General features: G+C 37.8%; 1 protein-coding gene across 4 annotated transcripts in view; it reads right to left on the bottom strand.

The window, feature by feature from the left end:
* Window positions 1-21,444, bottom strand: part of MAP3K15 (mitogen-activated protein kinase kinase kinase 15) — an 85,997-nt gene that overhangs the window by 22,009 nt on the left and 42,544 nt on the right. For all 4 annotated transcript variants that reach the window (XM_083850434.1, XM_083850437.1, XM_083850435.1 and 1 more), the window contains 8 exons: window positions 11,572-11,742; window positions 10,431-10,543; window positions 8,173-8,332; window positions 7,398-7,548; window positions 6,876-6,983; window positions 5,517-5,566; window positions 2,884-2,979; window positions 1,166-1,253 (listed from right to left, as the gene is read on the bottom strand). In XM_083850434.1, the coding sequence (XP_083706560.1) occupies window positions 1,166-1,253; window positions 2,884-2,979; window positions 5,517-5,566; window positions 6,876-6,983; window positions 7,398-7,548; window positions 8,173-8,332; window positions 10,431-10,543; window positions 11,572-11,742 (937 nt within the window). The remainder of the gene's footprint in view (window positions 1-1,165; window positions 1,254-2,883; window positions 2,980-5,516; window positions 5,567-6,875; window positions 6,984-7,397; window positions 7,549-8,172; window positions 8,333-10,430; window positions 10,544-11,571; window positions 11,743-21,444) is intronic.

Here is a 21,444-nt window from a genome sequence, read left to right as displayed (position 1 = left end):
CTACGTTCACAACTATGTAATGTAAAATCTGCAGCTATAGATTATACTCTTTCTGATCCTATATAACGTATGTATCTGATCCACAGATGTATGTATTAAGCTGGATTTAACAGATGTGTGTATCTTGTCCTTTTCACTTGAGGAGAGAACTCTCTGATCATTATGCATAAATTTTAGTGCAAAAACTTTTCTTCTCCACAGTATGCAATTATATTCAACAGTACAGTAGAGGGCCATCTGCTTTCTTGATCCTCTGCTGAAGCCTCAGGTACTATGAACAGTTCACCATTGTAAAGGCTCTGAATTGTAAACAAAACAGTATTGCTGGAATGGGACAGTCAGAAAGATACCCAGTTCAAACAAACCACAGCAGGGTTTTACACTCATCAGTTCGATTGACTTAACTTGCTTGACCGCAAATAAAAGGCACAACCTACTTTTTGTTGTGGATTTTCAGAGTTCAATACAAACAGAAGCACAGAGTAATTGCTGCTATAGATGTAAACATCTGTATGGAGGTGAAAAGTTTGTCTTAGGAAGATTCACCTACCGTAACCTGAGCCTACCTAAAAGCTAAATAATCCTTTCCAAGTTTTTCTTCTCTGTAATGATTATAAAGAAAGGCTACATTGACTAGGTTCCTAGCATGTATGTTTCAGTGATAAATCAAAAGCACAATGGATGAATCTAATCCTAAATATCTCAAATCACTGTGACAGATAAAGTCTGTCAAATGAACTTACCTGGAGTTGTAATAGTAACAGATACTGGCCAGAAAAACCAATGTGCCTTTGCTAAATGTCTTCTCCTTGAATTTATTTCATTTTGTATCTTTTTTATCCACTTGAGCCAGCTGATATCAGATGATTCTTATCCATAGATTGTTTGCAGTGTAAATACAAAATCAGTAACACACTTCTGCTGAGATTTATAGTTTACAGCACTAATGTAATTACATTCATTTAACGAAATACTCGTTTCATTAAAAACAAGTGTTTTTTTCACATGAATGCAACTCTTATATACAGTTTTGTAAGAGTTTAAATTTCATATGTAATTAAGGAATTTAAATTTTATTTATTATTTTTCCAGTATACCGATATGAAAGTACATGGAAAATGGAGAAAATGTCTCAAAGTTATTAGATCTTTTATTTTTGACATACCTCCAATGTGTCTCCATCTATTTCCCCTTCTAGTTCCAAAGTACTGCCAACTGCATCAGACAAAATTTCCTTCACCAACCCACAGAATCTAAATGAGCAATAAATAGCACAGGATCAAAGAAAAACATCCTTTCAGGAAGAGATTAAACGGATTCTTCACAAGGTTGTCTTTACGTGTAAGCAAACAAACAAACTGAATAGCGTATTCAGACATGGGCTTCCTTCATTATTTACTTTTGCCATACTTATCCTACTTAAAATGAGAAAGAACATCAAGTACCCTTTGAAAAGCTTAATTATTTATACAATTATTTTATTTGATACATCAAAACCATTTTTTTTTATCGTAATTGCATATTAAAACCCTGGTAGATCCAACTCAAATATTTTTGCTGTACACTTTCATGGAAGGTGCTTAATATGGCCTTGTCTTTACAAAGGTAATTAGGGAAAAAGTTAAGATACTCAAAAATTAAGTATTGATTTTCACTGATTCAGTGCAGTAGTGCATTCATGACATTACATTTGGTGGTTCTCTGGGTTGTGATGAGAATTCTATTACTTTCAGTTTAATTTAAATGTTTCCATGGACTTTGGTTGCAAGCGTCTTTTCATACTATTTCTGAAAATCAGATTTGGTCATTCTAGACAGGCATCTAGAAAGACAACAACACAAAGCAAGTAACATATTTTGAAAAACAGAATTTTAACCGATTTCATCTAGTTCTCTGGGATGGAAAACCTTAAGTACAAGACCACATTTTCCAGTAGTCCCTTGTGTGAACTGCTAACTCTTGTTTTGTTTTCCAAATTCCATAACAAATGGTTAGAAATCATTAAAAATGACTATAAAACATTCATAACAGCTGTTTCATTGACTAACAGAGACACATTTCTGGAACAGATTCCTGTTGAGCATTTAAAAAGGCATAAAAAAAAGTGACAATGCTTCACAAGACAAATTGTGATGCCAAATTAATGAACAGGTAAAAATAATGTTGGTATTTCCTATCTTTTAAGCACTGCACTCCATAGAGCCAATGATTTTCTCTAAACTTAGTTTACTCTGTGTAATACATAAACAATAATTATTGCAAGAAAAGTAAATATACAATCCATCCCCAAATACTGGGTATTAACAAATTACTCGTACTTCATTCAGAAGGCCCACATGCCAAATATCTGTCCCCAGATAGAATCTGGTCTGTAAAGATTTAGGTCTGAAATTCAGTTAGTATGCCCTACTGTTCAGAGACAACATAATGATTATCAGAAAATATCTGAATATCAGAAAATATCTGAATACATGGCAAACCATAACAGGTACCCAAGATACAACACAAGCTAGAATTTCCAGTACACCTAGTTGTTCTTAGCTAAATCAAACTGAACAGGTACATAAGGGGATCTAAATCAATGTGGTGCCTTACGTGACATGGCCAAGAGACAGAAAAAATGGATAATAGCTATAAATCAGAATAAGCTACTTTAACTTAAACTGACCAGAACCAGCTGACAAGTGTAATGGGGCACTGCTCTCATCATCGTATATATCACTGAATTTAGTTCATTGATTTTTAATCAAGAAAAAATAAATTAAGAAAGTAAAAGAAAAAATAATTATTTTCCTTGAGTAAAATTGTCAGCTTTCATCCTTTACTAAACTAATTATATTCAGGACAGACTTTGCATGCAATACCCACACAAACGGAACTCACCTACTACATTGGTTTTCTGTAGAAAAGTAGATTTGAAAATCATCAGAGTTGTCATGGACATAAAGAAAACAACATCGTTCATCAAACTTGGAAATACTGTAAAAATTAACATTAAGAAAAGATTATTTTGGATGTAAACATTAGAAGAAACAGAGCAAGGAGAAAGTTTTTGTTTGTTTGTTTGTTTGTTTTATTAAGAACTCTTAACAGACATCTTTTTCATAGTTCATGACTTCAGAGAGACTGTTTGCAATTATATTTGTTTTCAGTACATTTAGACACACTGAGTTTATTTGTATATCCTAAAGACTAAATTCCTACACACAGTTTGATGAATAACTTAGCTACTGCTTATTTTGGTAAAATACGGATATATCTGAAGTGTTTTCAGGTTTGTTTGTTGTTCTCCTCCCCAGTTCCGTCGGATTTCTTGGTATTTTCCTGTACCTCTATGGAAAGTGAAGTGCTTTGACACCAATCCAGCTATCAGGAAAGCCTTTCTTTTAAGCTTGACAAATATTTCATATTTTTATACTTCCATTACTCTTACAGTAAGACTGAACTGCAAACTACTTACAGTGTAGCAGATCGTTCACATTATATATTCTTATGGCCTTAACGGTAAGAAACAAGTTTCAGGATGACCAATATTTACTCCAAACTGTAGCAATAATTCTGAAAAAGTGATTATTTATTGCATATTGTGTCTTTCTAGTGTTATATCTAGCCCATCTAAATGCATTGAAGCTAAAAGCGAAGAGGCCATAAAACATAATATCAATATGAAAATAAATCTAGGAATGAACCTCTTATAATTCCAAACACTTCAGTATCATTCTGCATAAATGCCAAGTTATGATTGCCAAGGTACTGTCATTATTTTTGTGCATAAAATGAATAAAATCATTTTGATTCTTTCCTGATCTGACTAGTCAAACCCTCAGACCTTGCTTAGCCTGTGTTAAACCAGTTAAAATACATGACAATAGACTATAGTAAAGGTACATAATGTTGTAAGACCAATTTGCTGTAGCATTGTTTGGGGCTACAATGGCCTGTTCCAAAAAATTAGAATTTTGCCAGAAGATTTTTTTTTCAGAAATATTTGAAAATATACTATGTCATTCTGTAATTTGGTTCTGATATAGCAATTCCTAGTCTAGCAAGGCAGATTAGCACATACCTGGCCTGAGAACTAAATCGCAAAACAAGATGATCCTTCCATGAGCAAATACAGGATAGATAAGACAGTAACTAAATACTGTATTATGTATTATACTGTATAATACTGTATAATGTATTATAAACAGTGTTATATGTGCAGCATATAAGATGAACTGGGTAGCATAAATACAACATCAAGGTTTAGACAGAGCATAAGTTAATCAAAACCGCAAACTTTTTTTTTTACTAAAATAAATGCAATTTCAAAATTATTACAATTCTAAGCTGTCATATACAAAGCAAACATTCAGATCCACTAAATATAAAAAGATTGCTTCTTTAAACTTTGTAATCCCCAGCAGTGATTAAGAATCAAAGCAAATGAATTGCTTGTCTCCATTTAATTAGTAATCTTTCTCAGACATGATTAATATGTGCGATGTGTTGACTGAAGGTGATTAATGTGTTTCAGAAATGTTATGCTGAGTTATGCTCAGTCAGCTCCACAGTCTTTAATGATGGTAACTTCACATCCGCTCACACTGCAATGCAGTAACAAAATAAAACATCACGTTGGACTCATTTAAACCAAAAACTGCTCTTAGATTCTACCATACCTTTGGTATTTGCTTCTATGTCCAAATCCACTGTAACAGTCTTTCATAGCAATTACCACTCAACATATTCAGATTTTTTTTTTCACTGAGCTTATTTGCTTAAGAACGTTATTCAAGTTCACAGAAGACAAACTTGGGACTTAAAATTTAGGTGCTTATTGTCAAAACCAAGGCCCAGAAAAACTCTGCTTTGAGAACTACAGAACTCATTAGGTATGTAAATTTATGCTATTCAATCATCAAGTTTTTCAAGCACTTAAGCTTATGCACTTACATAAGTGGACCAAGCCAAGAGCTATTTATGTCCCTGGAAAGGACTGACCCACCAATATAGTGACTCACAAATTCAAGCAGAAGGCAAAGGCCCATCTCATGTTCCCTGTGCTAAAAGTTTCTCTGGTTCTGTGCTACAGCCTGCAAAATACAGACAGAGAGCAAGAACACCATAGACACTGCCAGATTGTCCAGGTAGGTTTCATTTTGTTTTCTTTCCTGGTTCACTCTCATTTTTCTGGCAGCAAAGTAGCCAAATTTGAAAATACATAAAAGCTAAGCTCAAGTTTAAAAAAGCAGCTACTTAATTGAAAATAGGAACTCAACAAGAGAATACATAGACACAAGTTAGATGAGTATTCTTATGAGAAACATATAGCTCTGACCATGCATGAAAAGGCAAACTCTTCTCTGTTGCCGTTTCAAGCCAGGCTGGACAGAAGAAGCTTTTATACCAGGTAATGCAAAGCAGAGATGTAAGGCAGAATTCAGATTTCCCACTTAAGGAAAACATAAAACATACATTAAAAACAAACAAACAAACAAACAAAACACTTAACTGTTTTCAGGCATACCAACCTTATTCCCCTTATGGAAGAAGCTGTAAAATTCCATTCATGAATCTGTTTCTGTGAAGAACAAAGCTGTATCAGATTAATACAGACACTGTTTAACCTTACTGTTGAAAACAAAGTCATAGCATGGTGAACAAAATAAAGTTTTTCTAGCATCTCTCTTCCATTCCTTCTTCCTTCCTTCCTTCTTTCTTTTCTTCAACTTGCACATGAGATTGATATATAGGTCAGAGAAAGACCATATGTCACTGTTTCCCTTTTTTGAAGAAAAAAGGATACCGACAGTGCAGGATGAAAGTAAAGGGAAAATTTCCTCGTGCAAAATTAAATTTGAATAACAAAGTTTGAAGTACAATTTACCAAACATTATGTTTTGACTCAAACCATCATTTTTTCATGTAAAGCACACTATGCCCTACTCTTATCCAGGCTTAAAGGGAAAGGAAGCTTAATACTTCTTCCTAAGAGGTATTGAGCCAACAGCTATGGCTCAGGGAGCAAAACAAAGGCAGGACAATTTATGCCTAGGAATATAGCCCTCCATAAATCTCCAGTTAGTAGCTGTGTTATATTTAGCATCACCAAATACAGACCAAGAATTTGTTCCATAAAGCATAGTTATATCGTTACATTCACTCAAAGCAGTAAGTAGTACATTGTTTTGAAAAGACTATTCACGGATCCTGGTAACTATATGATTGTCTGTTGCTCTAACATGCCTCTCTCCCACGCTTTGTCTCTCTACATTTTTAGTCTATCCTCCACCTACATTGTTCTGACATTAAGGGGGGGTCAAATACATTCCAATGTGAAACTGAAATTATTTCACATTCTTAAGAGATTATACTGTTCATACTCCTTTCCTAATCTCGTAATCTCCAATAATCCAAGACACCAAATATTTAATCTCTTGATATTTATTTGTCCTAGGCTACCATTTTTTTCTAGTTCCTAATATTATAACTGTAGAAACTTTGAAAATTCTAAAAAAATCTTTAAAAATTCAACACAATACTGGTCTTTATCTTCACTTTTTATCTAGCTTTGAGCTGCATTTTAATAAAAATACACGATTCTAATGAGAAATATGAGAAAAGCAAATAACCCAAGCACTTCTAAGAGCTACAGACAAGATAAGTGATACAGGTCAAAAGCACCTGAGTTCTAATCCTAGTACCTTCCTTTCGTTTTCCTTGTGAAAAGTCAATTTTCACATCGACACAAGAGAGAAATTGAGACTTGTATTTCACAAAAACATAGCAAACTTTAAATGACTGTAAAGTGCTCCAAAAATCTACATGTGAAAAAGTGACTTAATCACAATGAATCAGAATACATGAAATGCATCTGCTGGTAGTTTTACCATTTCAGTGGGAGAGACATGCCACAAAGAAAGAGATCTTTCATCTGCTTCATTGTTGATTGAAACATACGCAGGCTGGTAGACTTTAGTTGGTTCTATCACCAAAACCTGGAGAGAGAGAACATTTTTCTTTAATAAAACAGAAGCTAGCACATGACAGCATATTTAGAAACAAAACTAATGCTCTGGTATAGACAATGGGTAACCACAAAGTAAGGCCTAAAAAATTTCCAGGGGGAAAGAAAAAGACAAGGTGGGGCAGGAAAAGATTGTGTTCCTGTGTACAACCAAACAGTATGATAATTATTTATGCTAGGAGACTTCGAAGTATTTCTTAGAATCATTTTAGGGTGGTGGGTTAAATGTTTTTTAAAAAGTAAAGATTAACTGAATATAGGAGTTTGGTTCATGCAATGAAATAATAGACAGTTAAGCATGTAAGTATTGTGTTTCGAGTCAATTCTGGTTATATCCTATCCAGAAACATAAGACAAAGAAATTTGTTTGGACATAACATCTTACTGGAAATCTCAGTCCATTAGTTGTTTCTTTCGTTGCCTCAAAAATTATATCTAGCCAGAAAGTCAATCTTTCTTGTCTAGGAGAATGTTCTATGGTGAGTTTCTTGAAACGCTGAATTAACATCAGATTCTGAACTAATGATTTCAAGTACCTAGAATGTATTGAATTAGTGAGTTAACAGAGAGAAAACAGAATTCAACTAGATTCTAAAAACACTTAACTGGCTTATACAACGAAAAAAGTAACTTCAAATGTAATCCGAAGCAAAATTAAATGTACTCTAAAAGCTACCATGATGGAAATGTTTGTGCTGATTTTTACATATTTCTGGAAGAATAGCTAATTTAGTCTAAAACTTGAGGCATAAACTCACTTGGACATTCACGAACAACATCTTATTGCAAAAAGGTACAGTTACATGAGTTACATGGTGGTTAGACAAGACATTATGAGCTAGAAGATGGCAGAGGACAGAACAACAGCTATCTAAATTGAAAAGAATTGTTTAACAAGGAATCATCGCTAATTTCTAAGTTCTTTCCTATAAAACACACTTGAATGGGATCTAAAGCCAACAACGACAGGTAAGTTAATTTCTTACAATTTCCCTTCCTCATACTTTCTTTTCTGGAATAAAAGAACGGAGTATGAAGTCAGAGTTACAAAAAATCCAAGATGGAAAAATCCAGTTAAGTTATCCAAGTGTCTACAAAACAGTTTTACTTTGTGTATTTCCCAGAGTTGGGTACTTGCACTACAGTCTTCTACTACATACCATACTGGAGGTTTCAGCTTAAAAAGTTTCTCTGCTGCTTGTACTGCTTTACTAACATCATTAGCCAGCATGCTCACACTGAAGAACTGTCCCACGTCCCAGTAATTGTTCATTTTTTCTAGACTTCCTTTTCTTCCCAGTAAACTGTTTAATCGTACACCTGTAAAATTTCAGTTGAAACATTCTTTTATCAGTAAAATACTGATAAATTTTTCAGTAAAAGTCTAATAAGACTTCAGCAATAGTGATAAAAAAAATGATTAGTGATTCAGCATTAGTGATAAAAATAAAGAGGTACAAGGGTCCACCACTTAATATTGCTCAATACAGATGCTAGGCCTGAAAATAACATCCCCAATTATGGCTCAAACAGCCAGAATTCCCACCACACATGGTGCCGACATATCTGTTGTGCTGTTGTATTGGTTTTACGTGGCAAGGTTTTGGTAGCAGTGGTTCTGCAGGGGTGGCCTCTATGAGAAGAGCCCAGCAGCTGCCCCATGTCAGATCAGAGCCAGCTTCAGCCAGCTACAAAAGGTACCTGCCTCTGCCCAGAGCCGAGCCAATAAGCAGTGTTGGTTGTGCCTCTGGGAGAGCAGATTAAGAAAGCTAAAAGAAAAAAAAAATACCATGGCACAAGAGCAGCTGGGAGATCAAGGAGAGTGAAGCAGCCCTGCAGCCCCCCAGGTGAGTGCAGCAGGAGGGCAGGAGGTGCTCCAGGCAGGCAGCAGCAGTTCCCCTGCGGCCTGTGCAGAGGCCCCTGGTGGAGCAGGCTGTCCCCCTGCAGCCCATGGGTCCCACACGGAGCAGATCTCCACGCTGCAGCCCGTGGAGGAGCCCACGTGGAGCAGGTGGATGTGGCCTGGAGGAGGCTGCGGCCCATGGAGAGCCCCCGCAGGAGCAGGCCCCGGGCCGGAGCTGCAGCCCGTGGAGAGGAGCCCACGCAGGAGCAGGGGGTCTGGGGGGAGCTGCCGCCCGTGGGGGACCCGTGCTGGAGCAGTTTGCTCCTGGGAGGATGGATGGACCCCGTGGTACGGAGCCGTGTGGGAGCAGTTCCTGAAGAGCTGCTGCCTGTGGGCAGCCCCCGCAGGCTCAGTTCGGGCAGGACGGCATCCCGTGGGAGGGACCCCACGGGGAGCAGGGGCAGAGTGACCATGAGGGAGCGGCGGAGACGAAGCGTCAGGGACTGACTGCAGCCCCCATTCCCCGTTCCCCTGCGCTGCTCAGGGGAAGGGCGTAGAAGAGGGTAGATGGAGGTGAAGTTAGTTTTAGTTTGCTTTCAGTTTTTTCGTGCTCTAGCTAGTTAGTAATAGGTAATAAATTACACTAATATCTGTATGCTGTATTGCCCACCACGATAATTGTGGAGTGATCTCCCTGTCCATATCTCAAACCTTGAGACCTTTCTGTCACATTTTCTCCACCTTTCCTTTTGAGGAGGGGGACTGAGAGAGGCTGTGGTGGGAGTTCAGCTGCCCAACTGGGTAGAACCACCACAGCTATCTGCCTCCTGATTCTTAGTGTAAGCTGTGCAAGTCTGTGTCCTCAAGGCCTACATCTGCAGAAAGAGATCAACAGCTAGAGGCTTATGCATATGCAACCCCAGAGAAAGGGCATGGGAATGATAAAAAGCCACCTTTGCATTCTTCACGTTTGAGGCTCAGGTATGCATTTAATTTTCAACTATTATTTTTCTAGGAAGAACTATTTATTTGTTTCTATTACATGGTGCCTTCATAAACCTATAGTGGTGAGTTTAAGATAGCATGCACATGGTTATTGTCAGCTAGTTGCTAACAACTAAGTCAATGTCCCAGTGGATCTTTCTGTGTGACTCTTCCATTGGATGTCTCAGTTCAGGGACACCAGATATTCCACGGATTCTTCCCTGGCATCCCTGAGGAGAGCTGGACCACACTGTGCTACTTCCTCTCTTTGTCCCCTGTTGGCCCTGCACTGGGATAATCTCTGTGGTGCTGGAGAGGCAGTTTACAGATGGTGCTGAAGTCTGTCATTCCTTGTTCCCCTCCCATCTCTGGAGCCCTTCAGGTGGGCCTAGTCACTAGAAAGCTGCTCCAAGGCAACAAGGAAAAATATGGTCCTTCGAGATCCCTGTATTTTAGGCTGCCACTCAGGACGTGCCACTAAAAAGTCTGAACCACATTTCCACCTATGCAACCCATCTCTATAAACATTCTGTTTTCTTCATAGGGAGAGAGTCAGAAAACATGCCTGTGGCAATGTGTTTGCATGCCTACCTATTTTTCTCAGTTCCATTGAGCTTTCAAATTGTTGTCCTGCAACAAGTAGCAAAACTGCAAGGTTAATTCCAGAATACAGAGTTGACTGGAGTTCAAATCCTTTCCGATACCTGCAGAGAAAAGTCGGAGCTCACAACTCGCTGCATAATAGAACAGAAATACCTCAAAGTTTTGATTTCTCTTTTAAGCTATTAATTTACTGGAAGGACTTTATGGCTAGTTAGTACCTATGACGCTTTACAAAGAGCAATCAGAACAAAGTAGCTCTTTGTCAAGTGAGAAAAAAAAAACTTGCTTAATATTATCATCTGCCACCTCCTGTAATTTTGTGACAATAAAACTTAAACTGGTTACTGCAAAACTCTTAAATGCAGTAGAACATAATTTTATTATTCATATAAGAAAAAAAAAAGTGTTAATGCAAGTTTTACATAAAGGCTCCTAGTCCTATGTTTTAAAGCTTTACATTCATTAGAGGTAACTGAGATACAACGGACAAAGGCTGAATACATGCCACTAGGTGATGTAGCATCAAGAGATCGATCTGAAGTCTGTAAATTCACTACTGCCCATCCACATTGCACTAATCACGTTGAGGTGATTAAGGGAAAAAATTGAGAGAAACAGAGACAGACATATTTTTACAGTTACAATACATACCCACCTTGCTCAATTTTTTGTACTCATCAGTAGTTTGTATGATTATATAAACATACATACATAATCAGTATGATAGTGAGAGCATGTCTTAAGAAAATTCAAAGTTCATCAATATTGTTCCTTATATATAGGTAGTTCTTTGCATTTCCTAGGGCTCCAAGGTGGAAAACATCCTTGCACAGAGGACCAGTGTAAGTCCCATGACCTCACTTGCACTTCATTTTGGCCTTGAAGCAGATTAATTGTGAATTTTCTCTGCAAAAAGGTGGGTGTATCACTCTATATTCATGATGGTCTATAAAGAGAAGCAAGGAAATGTATCCAAATATCTGGTGCTTGGTAAATCATTTACTCAAATTGGGCTATTAAAACAAGGAAATGAAGAACATTTGAACTTCTAATTCATACAGCTTTGCTTTTCATAACCATAAAAGTCTGAAGAAGTTTTTAAACAAATATATATATATTTTTCTGTTACCATTCAATGGCATGATCTCGACTATTGGTATCTTTACAGTCAGAATCAAGAAACATATCCTTGTAGATCCTCCCACATAAGCAAAACATATCTGGAGCAGGGTGATCACATGTCTGCAGGACTTGAAGCATGACTTGCAGTGCCTTCTCCCTGTCACCTGCATTATTTCTTCTGAAATCAAATACAAAGAATAAAATAAATGAGTTCAGATCTGAAACAGCAACTGCAAGATGGCGCAATAATATTATCCCCGTCTATCTTATAAGCCCATCCATCACTGCTATATACAGATTTTACTTTATTTACACTGATGTATGAGTGTTGGTTCGTTGATAAAAACAAATGTATTCTTTTCTCATGGGACTCTACTTCTAGCTCACCTAAGAACTGATTTAAGCTCAGAATTCCTCTATGAAAAAAAGTCTGTCATCTCACTTGATTCTTTCCCGTGTAAGTGGGCAGACTCTGCTGATATTCCAGTGAGGAAGAATGTTAGTTAAGCGATTGGTTCTGAAAATGCTGATGATTTGCAGCAGTCTGGCTGATAGCTCATTCAGCTATGACCAGGATTTGTATTATTGAATCCAGAGGATCCAAAACCAGTATTGGACAATACTGACTGAGTACAGAAGAAGCCAGGTCAATTCTACTTCAGACAAAAGAGTGATAGAGATCAATATGGGGACTTAGAACTACAAGAAAAATAAAAGGACAAAACTGATTTGTATTTATCTCTTAATTAAAATTCTTCAGTTTGGAGAAAAATTGGGGGAAAAACAGCTGTCATAAAGCTTGTATTTGGTCAAATATATATCAATTGCATCAGTAAGAAAAAAACAGTGATTAAGTATCATTTCAGTTCCTTATTATTATTAAACAGAACATGAGAATTTCTACCTCACTTTACCTTGTTGGTCTTTAAGTTTAGAATTCACTATTTATTGCAAAATGTCGCTTAGAACAAACAAAAATGTTTATTTGCAAGAGTAAAGCAAACACAGCTTTAGAGCTTAATAGCCTCTCCAAGACATTTTTTAATCACTCAAGAGATCTAAAATATTTACCGACCCCCTTTCAGAACTGTTTACAATTTCCTGATCCCTACCTAGGTATTCAGGAACAGGCTTACAAGTACTATGATTACTTTGTCAGCAGTATCAGTAGGAGATAAGAGTTTCTGGTGAATCTAGTATTTGCAGACCCTGAAAGGATTAATATGTACTGCAAAATGGCTCAGTTTCTTAGGTAACCACCTGATGCAACAAAACCAATAACCACACATCTGCAGGAAAACAACAACAAAAACAGGCTGCTGTGCACGTTAGGTGATGGAAAACACGTAATAAGATTAAAGAGATTTGTAGCTACCTGTGCAGGCTTTATCCTGCCTTTAGTGTCAGTGGCACAGAGTAAACTTTCACAGCAAGTACTTGCATATTTTTGGAGCATTATTTTCTTCAGATTGATTGTTGTTCTGAAACTAATACTGGTCTTCTCTAATGAGCAGACAAGGAGAAACTTGGTATCTTCTTTTAGTTTTACAGGAAATTAAATGAAATTTTAAAGTGTGGGGGTAAAATCCATAGCACTGGTCACAAGCTTCATACAAACCTCTTCTGAACTAACCAGAGTCTCTGAGCTAGGTATCATTGTTGTTAAGATGAATAAAGAGAAAACTGGGTAAACAAAGCTTAGAACAAAATTGGGCCCTAAAACATAAGTCCAACAGCTCCCAATAAGCACATGCATAACGATCAGAAAACTTGTCATGTGCTGAAGCTTTTGATGAAAAAGCAAGGAATGCACGAGCACCTAACTTACAGCACTTTCATATGAAAAAAATGACTGCTTCCAAGACAAGACAAATGGACTCAACTCTGTCCTGCCTGAAATCAGGTTAAATTAACAAAATTAAGGTATGTTTTATATTGGTTGAAACAACTTTAAAAAACAAAACAAAACAACCACCACCACCACCAACAAAAAACAATGCATAAAGCAAGACTGATTAAAATAGGACAGTGCACATATTAACTCTTTTGGACATCAAAGGATGAACCTGCACACACTGAAAAAAAAAATACGAGGAGCATTTCATGAGACCAAGACATAAAGAACCAGTGTGTTAGAGACCTCAAAATTAAAGGCTTCTATCTCATAGTAAGGAATGCTATGATTTATTTGGTTCATATAAGGTAAAAAGCAAATCTTCATTAAAAATATATTGTTCAGTGCTAAATTTCATTTATTTTAAACAAGTATACAATAACACAGGATATTATTAAACAAAAATCAGTTTAGACACTTTTATATAAATGGTATTTTTCACTGCGGCATAATTTGATGACTCTTGGGCAATATAAACCCAATTACAAAAATCTACAAATTTAGGAACAGTTATAAACCTATCAAGCAATCCCCAAAAGAGAGGACTAACAAAGAAAAAATAAAATAAAATAATAAATAAAATAAATACAATAAAATAAAAATTAAAAAGGTCACATAATTTAGGCTACAAGCAACTTCTATATGTCAACATGAAAATATACTGTTTCATAACATACAGTACCTGTTACACATGACCAAGAAAAATTTTCGCCTGTTATTTCATACCCCACACTTTAGGATCTGCACGTCTGACAGTTTATAACTTGCTTTAATGTGTCTTGAAAGCAGGCCTGTAATGCTATCAATGCAGTAAAAGAGATTACCATATATTCTCAAGGCTGTAGCACTGGCATCTATTTTATTTGCCCAATATCCATTAGATAAGCTTCCCCAGCCTCCTCAGTCCCCACATAGAATTGTGGCAAAGTGAATCACAAAATTGCAGGTTGGAAGGGACTTCTGAAGGTCATCTAATAGGATCTCCTGCTCAGAGCAGGACCATCTCCCAACAATAGATTTTTCTAAAAAGCTGAATCTTTGTATTGGGTTTATGTGACAAGGTTTTGGTAGCAGTGGGGCTGCAGGGGTGGCCTCTGTGAGCAGAGCCCAGCAGCTGCCCCATGTCAGAGCAGAGCCAGCTCCAGCCAGCGCCAAAAGGGACCTGCAGCTGGCCAGAGCTGAGCCATTGAGCAACACTGGTTGTGCCTCTGGGAGAGCAGATTTAAGGAAGTGGAAAAAAAAAACAAAAAAAACCTGCTGTACAACAGCAGCTGGGAGAAGGGAGTGAAAACCAGCCCTGCAGCCCCCCAGGTGAGTGCAGCAGGAGGGCAGGAGGTGCTCCAGGCAGGCAGCAGCAGTTCCCCTGCAGCCTGTGCAGGGAGAGGCCCCTGGTGGAGCAGGCTGTCCCCCTGCAGCCCATGGGTCCCACACGGAGCAGATCTCCACGCTGCAGCCCGTGGAGGAGCCCACGTGGAGCAGGTGGATGTGGCCTGGAGGAGGCTGCGGCCCATGGAGAGCCCCCGCAGGAGCAGGCCCCGGGCCGGAGCTGCAGCCCGTGGAGAGGAGCCCACGCAGGAGCAGGGGGTCTGGGGGGAGCTGCCGCCCGTGGGGGACCCGTGCTGGAGCAGTTTGCTCCTGGGGGATGGATGGACCCCGTGGTACGGAGCCGTGTGGGAGCAGTGCTGGAAGAGCTGCTGCCTGTGGGCAGCCCCCGCAGGCTCAGTTCGGGCAGGACGGCATCCCGTGGGAGGGACCCCACGGGGAGCAGGGGCAGAGTGACCAAGAAAGAGCAGCAGAGACAAAGCATCAGGGACTGACCGCAGCCCCCAACTCCTTGGTTACAGGCCAGCTTACACTGAAGTATATATGTTCCTCATGGTATGACACACACCAGTCACTTTGGAGACTAAGTACTAATTTGAAATAGGCATTTTTCATTGGCAGTGTTCAGCACACAATTTGTTAGCCTCTTCATTTCTGGGTTATGATACAACTTAAACAACTTTGCATATACATGCAGTGAAGTCCTAAGGGTGCCCAGGGGTGTGCTCATGCTCTCTCCTTATATTGTACACACAGCATCTTTCTTAGCTATTGATATTTAAGGTAACTGAGACGCTGAGTTTCAAATTAAAAACTCGTGAACTGCTAACAGCACCAGAAACATGCCTTCTGGAAATCAGTCCTGTCCCCATTCCTCACCTGCACGATTCTCTAGGCCTCTCCCGCTGAAAGCTCAAAAGTAATTTGTTGGGGTTTGCTTTAGTGTGTTCAACTTTTCTCTGTGTTTGTACTAATGGAGAAAGGTTACAAAACCAGCAATCATTCATAATTTGCAGAAAACTGAATCTTTATATAAATCTATCCTCCTTTTCCCTTCCCAAATTTACATGATAAACAGAAAATTTACTGCCGCTGTCTCAGGAAGTCACTGAGCCACAAGTTGGTGGATGCAGTGGGAGTATTTGGGGAGATTTTATCACTATACATTTTCTGTCTCCATACTCTTCCCTAGATATCTGCTACTGACCACTGTCAGATGGGAATCTAAGCTAGCAAGAAATACACCCTGAGAGATTATGGCCATCCTAATGCTGTTTCTCTCCCCTAACTCACAAACATCTCAAAAATCATATTGACATCAGTCTCTTACCTGGAACAACGCTGCCTTTCAGCAACAAGCAAACTCTTTTTTTCACCTTCTTTTTCATTTTATAGCTTCACACTTCCTTCATCTCCCTCAAATCCATTATCTTCTCTGAATCCTTTCTCCATTGCAGTCATTACAATGAGTCCTTATTTTAAATATCCCTAAAACAAAACTTGTTCATGTTTCATAGGCTGGTTGTACCAGCTTTAAAGCTTTGGAGCCAGAACTACACTCAGTGAACAAAGTCTTTGTCCAATGAAGTTAACAGGAACAGAAGGGATTTCACTAGGACAAGAATTAACTTGTGTTGCAAGTACGAGGTGATAGAATTTTTTCTTCTTCTTCACCTTTTTGTTCACATCTTCTCCTGTATGGCTTGTTTCTATCTGTCTAGCTGGAGACTACATACTACGAAAGACCTTATATCAGTGAAAAATAATTTGTTCAACGGAATGCAACTTTAGTTTCCTTTGTATGTCATTTTTACTTATTGATTTACCTTCTCTTATTAGTTTAAGCAAGCAGATTTCTTGAAGAGCTATGTACAGGAGAACAAACAAAACAGAAACATGTTTCTGAAAACCTTTCCCACACAGCGTTACATTCAAAAACAGTAACCTGTTTTTTTCCACTGCACTCCTATATAGATCTTGATTATCTTGTGATTTCAGCCTTGAAGCTGCTAGTTTATGGCATGTATTGCCATTAAAACACCTGATCTCACTGTCACGTAGCAGAGAGAATGTGAATGAGACAACAACGTGTTAGTATAAATACAACCATTCAAAAAATAACTGGTCTTTCTAGACAACAGTGTGTGCATTTATTATCCTATACAACACCTTTGCTTACAATAATATGCAATTGATATTAAAATGTGAATTTTTCGTTTTCTTGCACAGAAATAAGAACATTGAGTTAGTTACAGATGTCACGGTGACTGCATAGCAGATAATCTGAACTGCTAATAACTGTATAGAAAAGTACAGCAAAAAATATTTCCAAAAATTCATAATTTTTGAGACTTGCAATAACTAATTTTATTAGAGTTATTGCACATAACCTTTACTTTAAAAGATAATTATAATTAATTTGTGAGTTAAGACATTTCACTGAGGATGCAATTTGATTGAAGAACCAATTTGACTGAAGAACATTTGATATTCACAAAAGTGAATGAGGAAACAAGACCCCAAATTAAGCTTTGAGATTGGAACTAAATTTGCAGGTCTTCAGATAGCCGTGACAATGAAAAAATAGCATTTTTTTTGCTCATGTACACTTCAGATGTTTCATGCAAGCCTCTTATATGAAATGAGGAACCCCATGATGTGATTTTTCTAATCTGAGTCATCAGAGAACAGAATTACATTTCAAATAACCCAGTGCATTTCAATGGGAATAATTTCCTATAGCTACCATTACTCACAATTACTAGTGATTTTCTACTTGCACTCTGTTAATCCCTTCACTTGGTAATTGCTTTTTGTGTGTGCGTATTGTTAAAACACAGCATGTTGAGTTAAATAACAGTGACTGCAGATGCCCTCATCTTTAATAAGTGAGGACAGAACTGCCTTGGAAAGAGACCGAAGTCTTCATAGCTTTGGCTTCATGCCTGGCCTGGTCTGAAAGTAGCCAGAATCTACTCTGTTTTGAACAAAATTTGACATAACCCTTTGCCTCTTTGCAAGCTTCCAGACTTTGAAACTGTGTAACATCTGGTAACTCCAGCTTTGGTAAGTAAGGGTAACTGAAAGGTATTCATTCAAACAAGTATACTGCAAAAACTTTGCTATGCAGAACTAAATTACTGAAGTAGATCCTAAGCAAACATCCAGTTGACATCCATCTTAGCATTTGAATTAACTATAAACATCTGTACTTCGTCTACTGTATATATATATACACACACTACAGCAGCAGGAAATAAAACTATGAAGAACAAACTAGCATCCTTTTTCATTACTCTCCTAACCCGATTACAAACAAGTAAAATTCATAGAAACGGATTGCAAAGCTTTCCTGTTCCATTGATCATGATTTGTTCTGCTCACATGACTTGCTCAATGCTTTTTAGATAATTTGAGGCAATATGAAGTACAGAACAAGAAACCGTTCACTTAACTCTAAAATGATTAAATAGGAGAAGGTATTCTATAACCTTTCTTTAGAACGTGTTGTCACATTTACTTGCTTTCTATGAAAGAATGGTGGAAAACAATAGTAGGCTTTTCAAAAATAATTAGAATAGCAATAAAAATACCTTTAAAATCTTTTTTCATCATTTGCACCCCCCCAAAAAAAAAAATGTAACTGTTGCTTATAACGAATTCACATGATACTTTAAAACATTGAAATACAAAAGGCATAAACATATGCATGCAACATAAGAAAGTAAATCAAATTACTTTACATGCTCATTTCCCTTGAGAAGATGCTTGTTAAAAAGGGGGAGGGGGGGGAAGTGGGGGAGGAAAGGGAGCACAGAACATCACAAAATATTGAAATACTGACCAGCTGACCTCCAGCTACACGCACCAGGCAAAGCTCTAAATGGAAAAAATCAGACAGCCTTCAACTAGACACATATTTAAAACAGAGAAATTAAAATGGAAACAATTCAGAAATTTCTTAGCTTTCAAGGATCTTGGAATATGAGAACATCCTTTCACAGCAGCTCACACACCTCACCTACTCCTTACATTATGCTTGCCTCCCAGGCAAGGTACACTCATGGACTGAAGCAAAGAGCCATCTACATCTGAAACAGCCACAGACAGCCCTCAGTGACACAGCATCTTACTTCATCCCAAAGGTGTGAATACAAATATTGAAAACATTCATGTTGCACATTTGGGCTGAACGTAAACTTGAAGATGTGTCCCATCCTATGCCTAAGGTAAGATATAGTCAGAACTAAATCTTAGTTGGGAGGCAAAAAGAATGTTTTTACACCAACCCACATCTGCATTAAAGAGAGCACTCTCTACTTCTGTGTGGAGTCAAAATTAATTAGCTTAGAAAACTTTAGAGGAATGACTTTTTGCTCTCTAGAGCTTCTAAACAAGCAGTCAGGAGGGTGACCTGGAAAAAAGCTTGGAAACATGCACAATCCCATCATTGCAAATGTCCATTACTAGCCTCAAGGTTATTATTAGACATTCGAGATGACAAATTTAAGGTGCTCTCAATGCTCCAAGACAGAAATCTGGGAAGAAGGTATTGATCTGGAAGAGAGGCTGTGCTTAATAACATGCTATGTGAATCAGGGTACCAGAAACGTACGTGCAGATGTCTGCTTCTCTATAACATACAATAATACTAAGTGCTGTACTGTCCTGCAGAGTACTCTGCAGGCAGGCCCAGGCTTGCTTCGCTCACGATCCAAGCCGGGTCCGACCCAGGCTGTCTCTGAACCAGAAGACATGCAGCTAGGCTGGAACGGTGCCCAGCCTGAAGTCATACACCCTGTCTCTTCCCTTAACACGGCTTGTTAACTTGGATCCAGAACTGCACACAGCTGTGGTTCAGGTTGAGCTTGTGTCCGCTGAATGTACCAGCAACGGCCCATGGCCCTCAGAAGTGATCCCTTACCACTTGCCTGCCACATCGCTAGCTCTGTGCAGCGCTTGAACAGCACTGTCTTGAAAACACCGAGTGCAATTAATTGCCAACAGAACTCAGTTACGGATGCCAAGAGGAAATAAATGAACAACTTTCTCTGTTGTTTATGCTCACAGTTCCGGCACACTTTCATAATAAAATTAAGCAAACATTAACTTCAGCAGGCTTTGATATTCTTGCAACTACTAATTGTTTTGCTTTTGATGTATTTTGCCTCTGGTGCGCTCAATTAGCAATACTAAGCAACATCTAGACTGCTCTGCACACTAACATTAATAGAATCTTAAAGGAAAACATTGTTCTGTATTTTTATAAACAGATTCTAATAAAACTTCATCAAAATTATTCTTAAAAAAATAAGTGGTTCAAAAATCCCAAAGAAGATGCTAAAAGCAATACCCTGGGGAACTTTTTTACCTCAAGTGGACTTGTTCTGAAAACGTTCAAGTCCTAAACTCTGGACTTTGGTCCTGCACTTTGTTCCAAGAAGGCAAAAACTTCCGTAGAAGGGAAATTCTGCAATCTTACTAGCGGAAAATTGGTCATTCATTTCTGAAAAAAAAAGTTCTGTAGCAATGTTTAAATTGTTCCCATAACAGAAGTGGAGTCATGCTGGTTCAGGCTAATGATGAATTTAATGAAATCTGCCAATGGAAAAAGCAGGTGTGTAAGCAAATCCATTTTGTCTTGTCTTAAACAACGGCTCTGTTGGCAATGCTGAAACAACACAGAAGATTTAATGTAAAGAATTTAATACAAAGAATTTGAAGACAAAGAGGGCAAGGAAATGTACCAGTTTTAATATGCACATGTAAATGATGAAGTTTTAAAAACTGTAGTCTGATCAAATCAGGGTATTTTCCTAAGGACAAGGCATGATCCTGACCCTAACATCTTGAGTCGAATTCCCAAAATAATGGAAAGTTGGAAAAACTTTCTTCAAAAAAAAATAAAAAATTAGGGCCAAGTCCTTTTTGTTGAAACCACTTATCAAGAAAGCAGCGTGATATCTTAAGGAAACTTGAATTTCAGAAGCTTTCAGAGATCAAGCCTGCAGTTTTTAGGGGTTGGAGGGAAAAAGGTGGAAAATCATACCATAAAATGATAACTGTACAGCCAGGAAGCAAACTACAACAAGGTTTAAAGTATATATCATCATAAGAAGCAGCAAAACACTGGTTCCTACTTTAAAATACTGTCTTGTGTTGTACGTAAAAATTTTATACCAAAAGTCCATTTTCTCTTATTTTTAGGCAGCCAAATGAGAAAAGTATCTTTCATTAGATGTGATAAATACCAGAGCAAACTGCAAAATTCCATCTTCATGTATTCAGATCTAAATTTTCTGAAAGATATACTTCAGGAAAAGAAGTTAACAGACTCAGTAAAAGGTTAATCAGCTAAGATTTAATAGTACATGATATCAGGAGTGGAGGAGAATCAAGACAACCAGTGTTTGTTTCCAGTCTTAAAAAAAAAAACACCACAAAATCAAAAACAAACAAACAAAAACACACAAACAAAAAAACACAACTATGTATCTTGAGTTGTATGTAAGAATTATACTCATATATTTGATGTCAAGAACTAAATATTAATAATTTGTCCTTCTCCTTATTAAAAAGGCTTTGTCATCATTCAAGTTTGGGTTAGGGTTCCAAACATCGGTCGAGTTATCCTTTTCTTTGAGAAATTTGGGCATTGTCAGG

This window comes from Anser anser (assembly GCF_964211835.1).
Source record: "Anser anser genome assembly, chromosome: 1".
Taxonomy (NCBI): Eukaryota; Metazoa; Chordata; class Aves; order Anseriformes; family Anatidae; genus Anser; species Anser anser.
The sequence above is the reverse complement of the archived record's forward strand: the minus strand, read 5'-3'. Positions and strand labels throughout refer to the sequence as shown.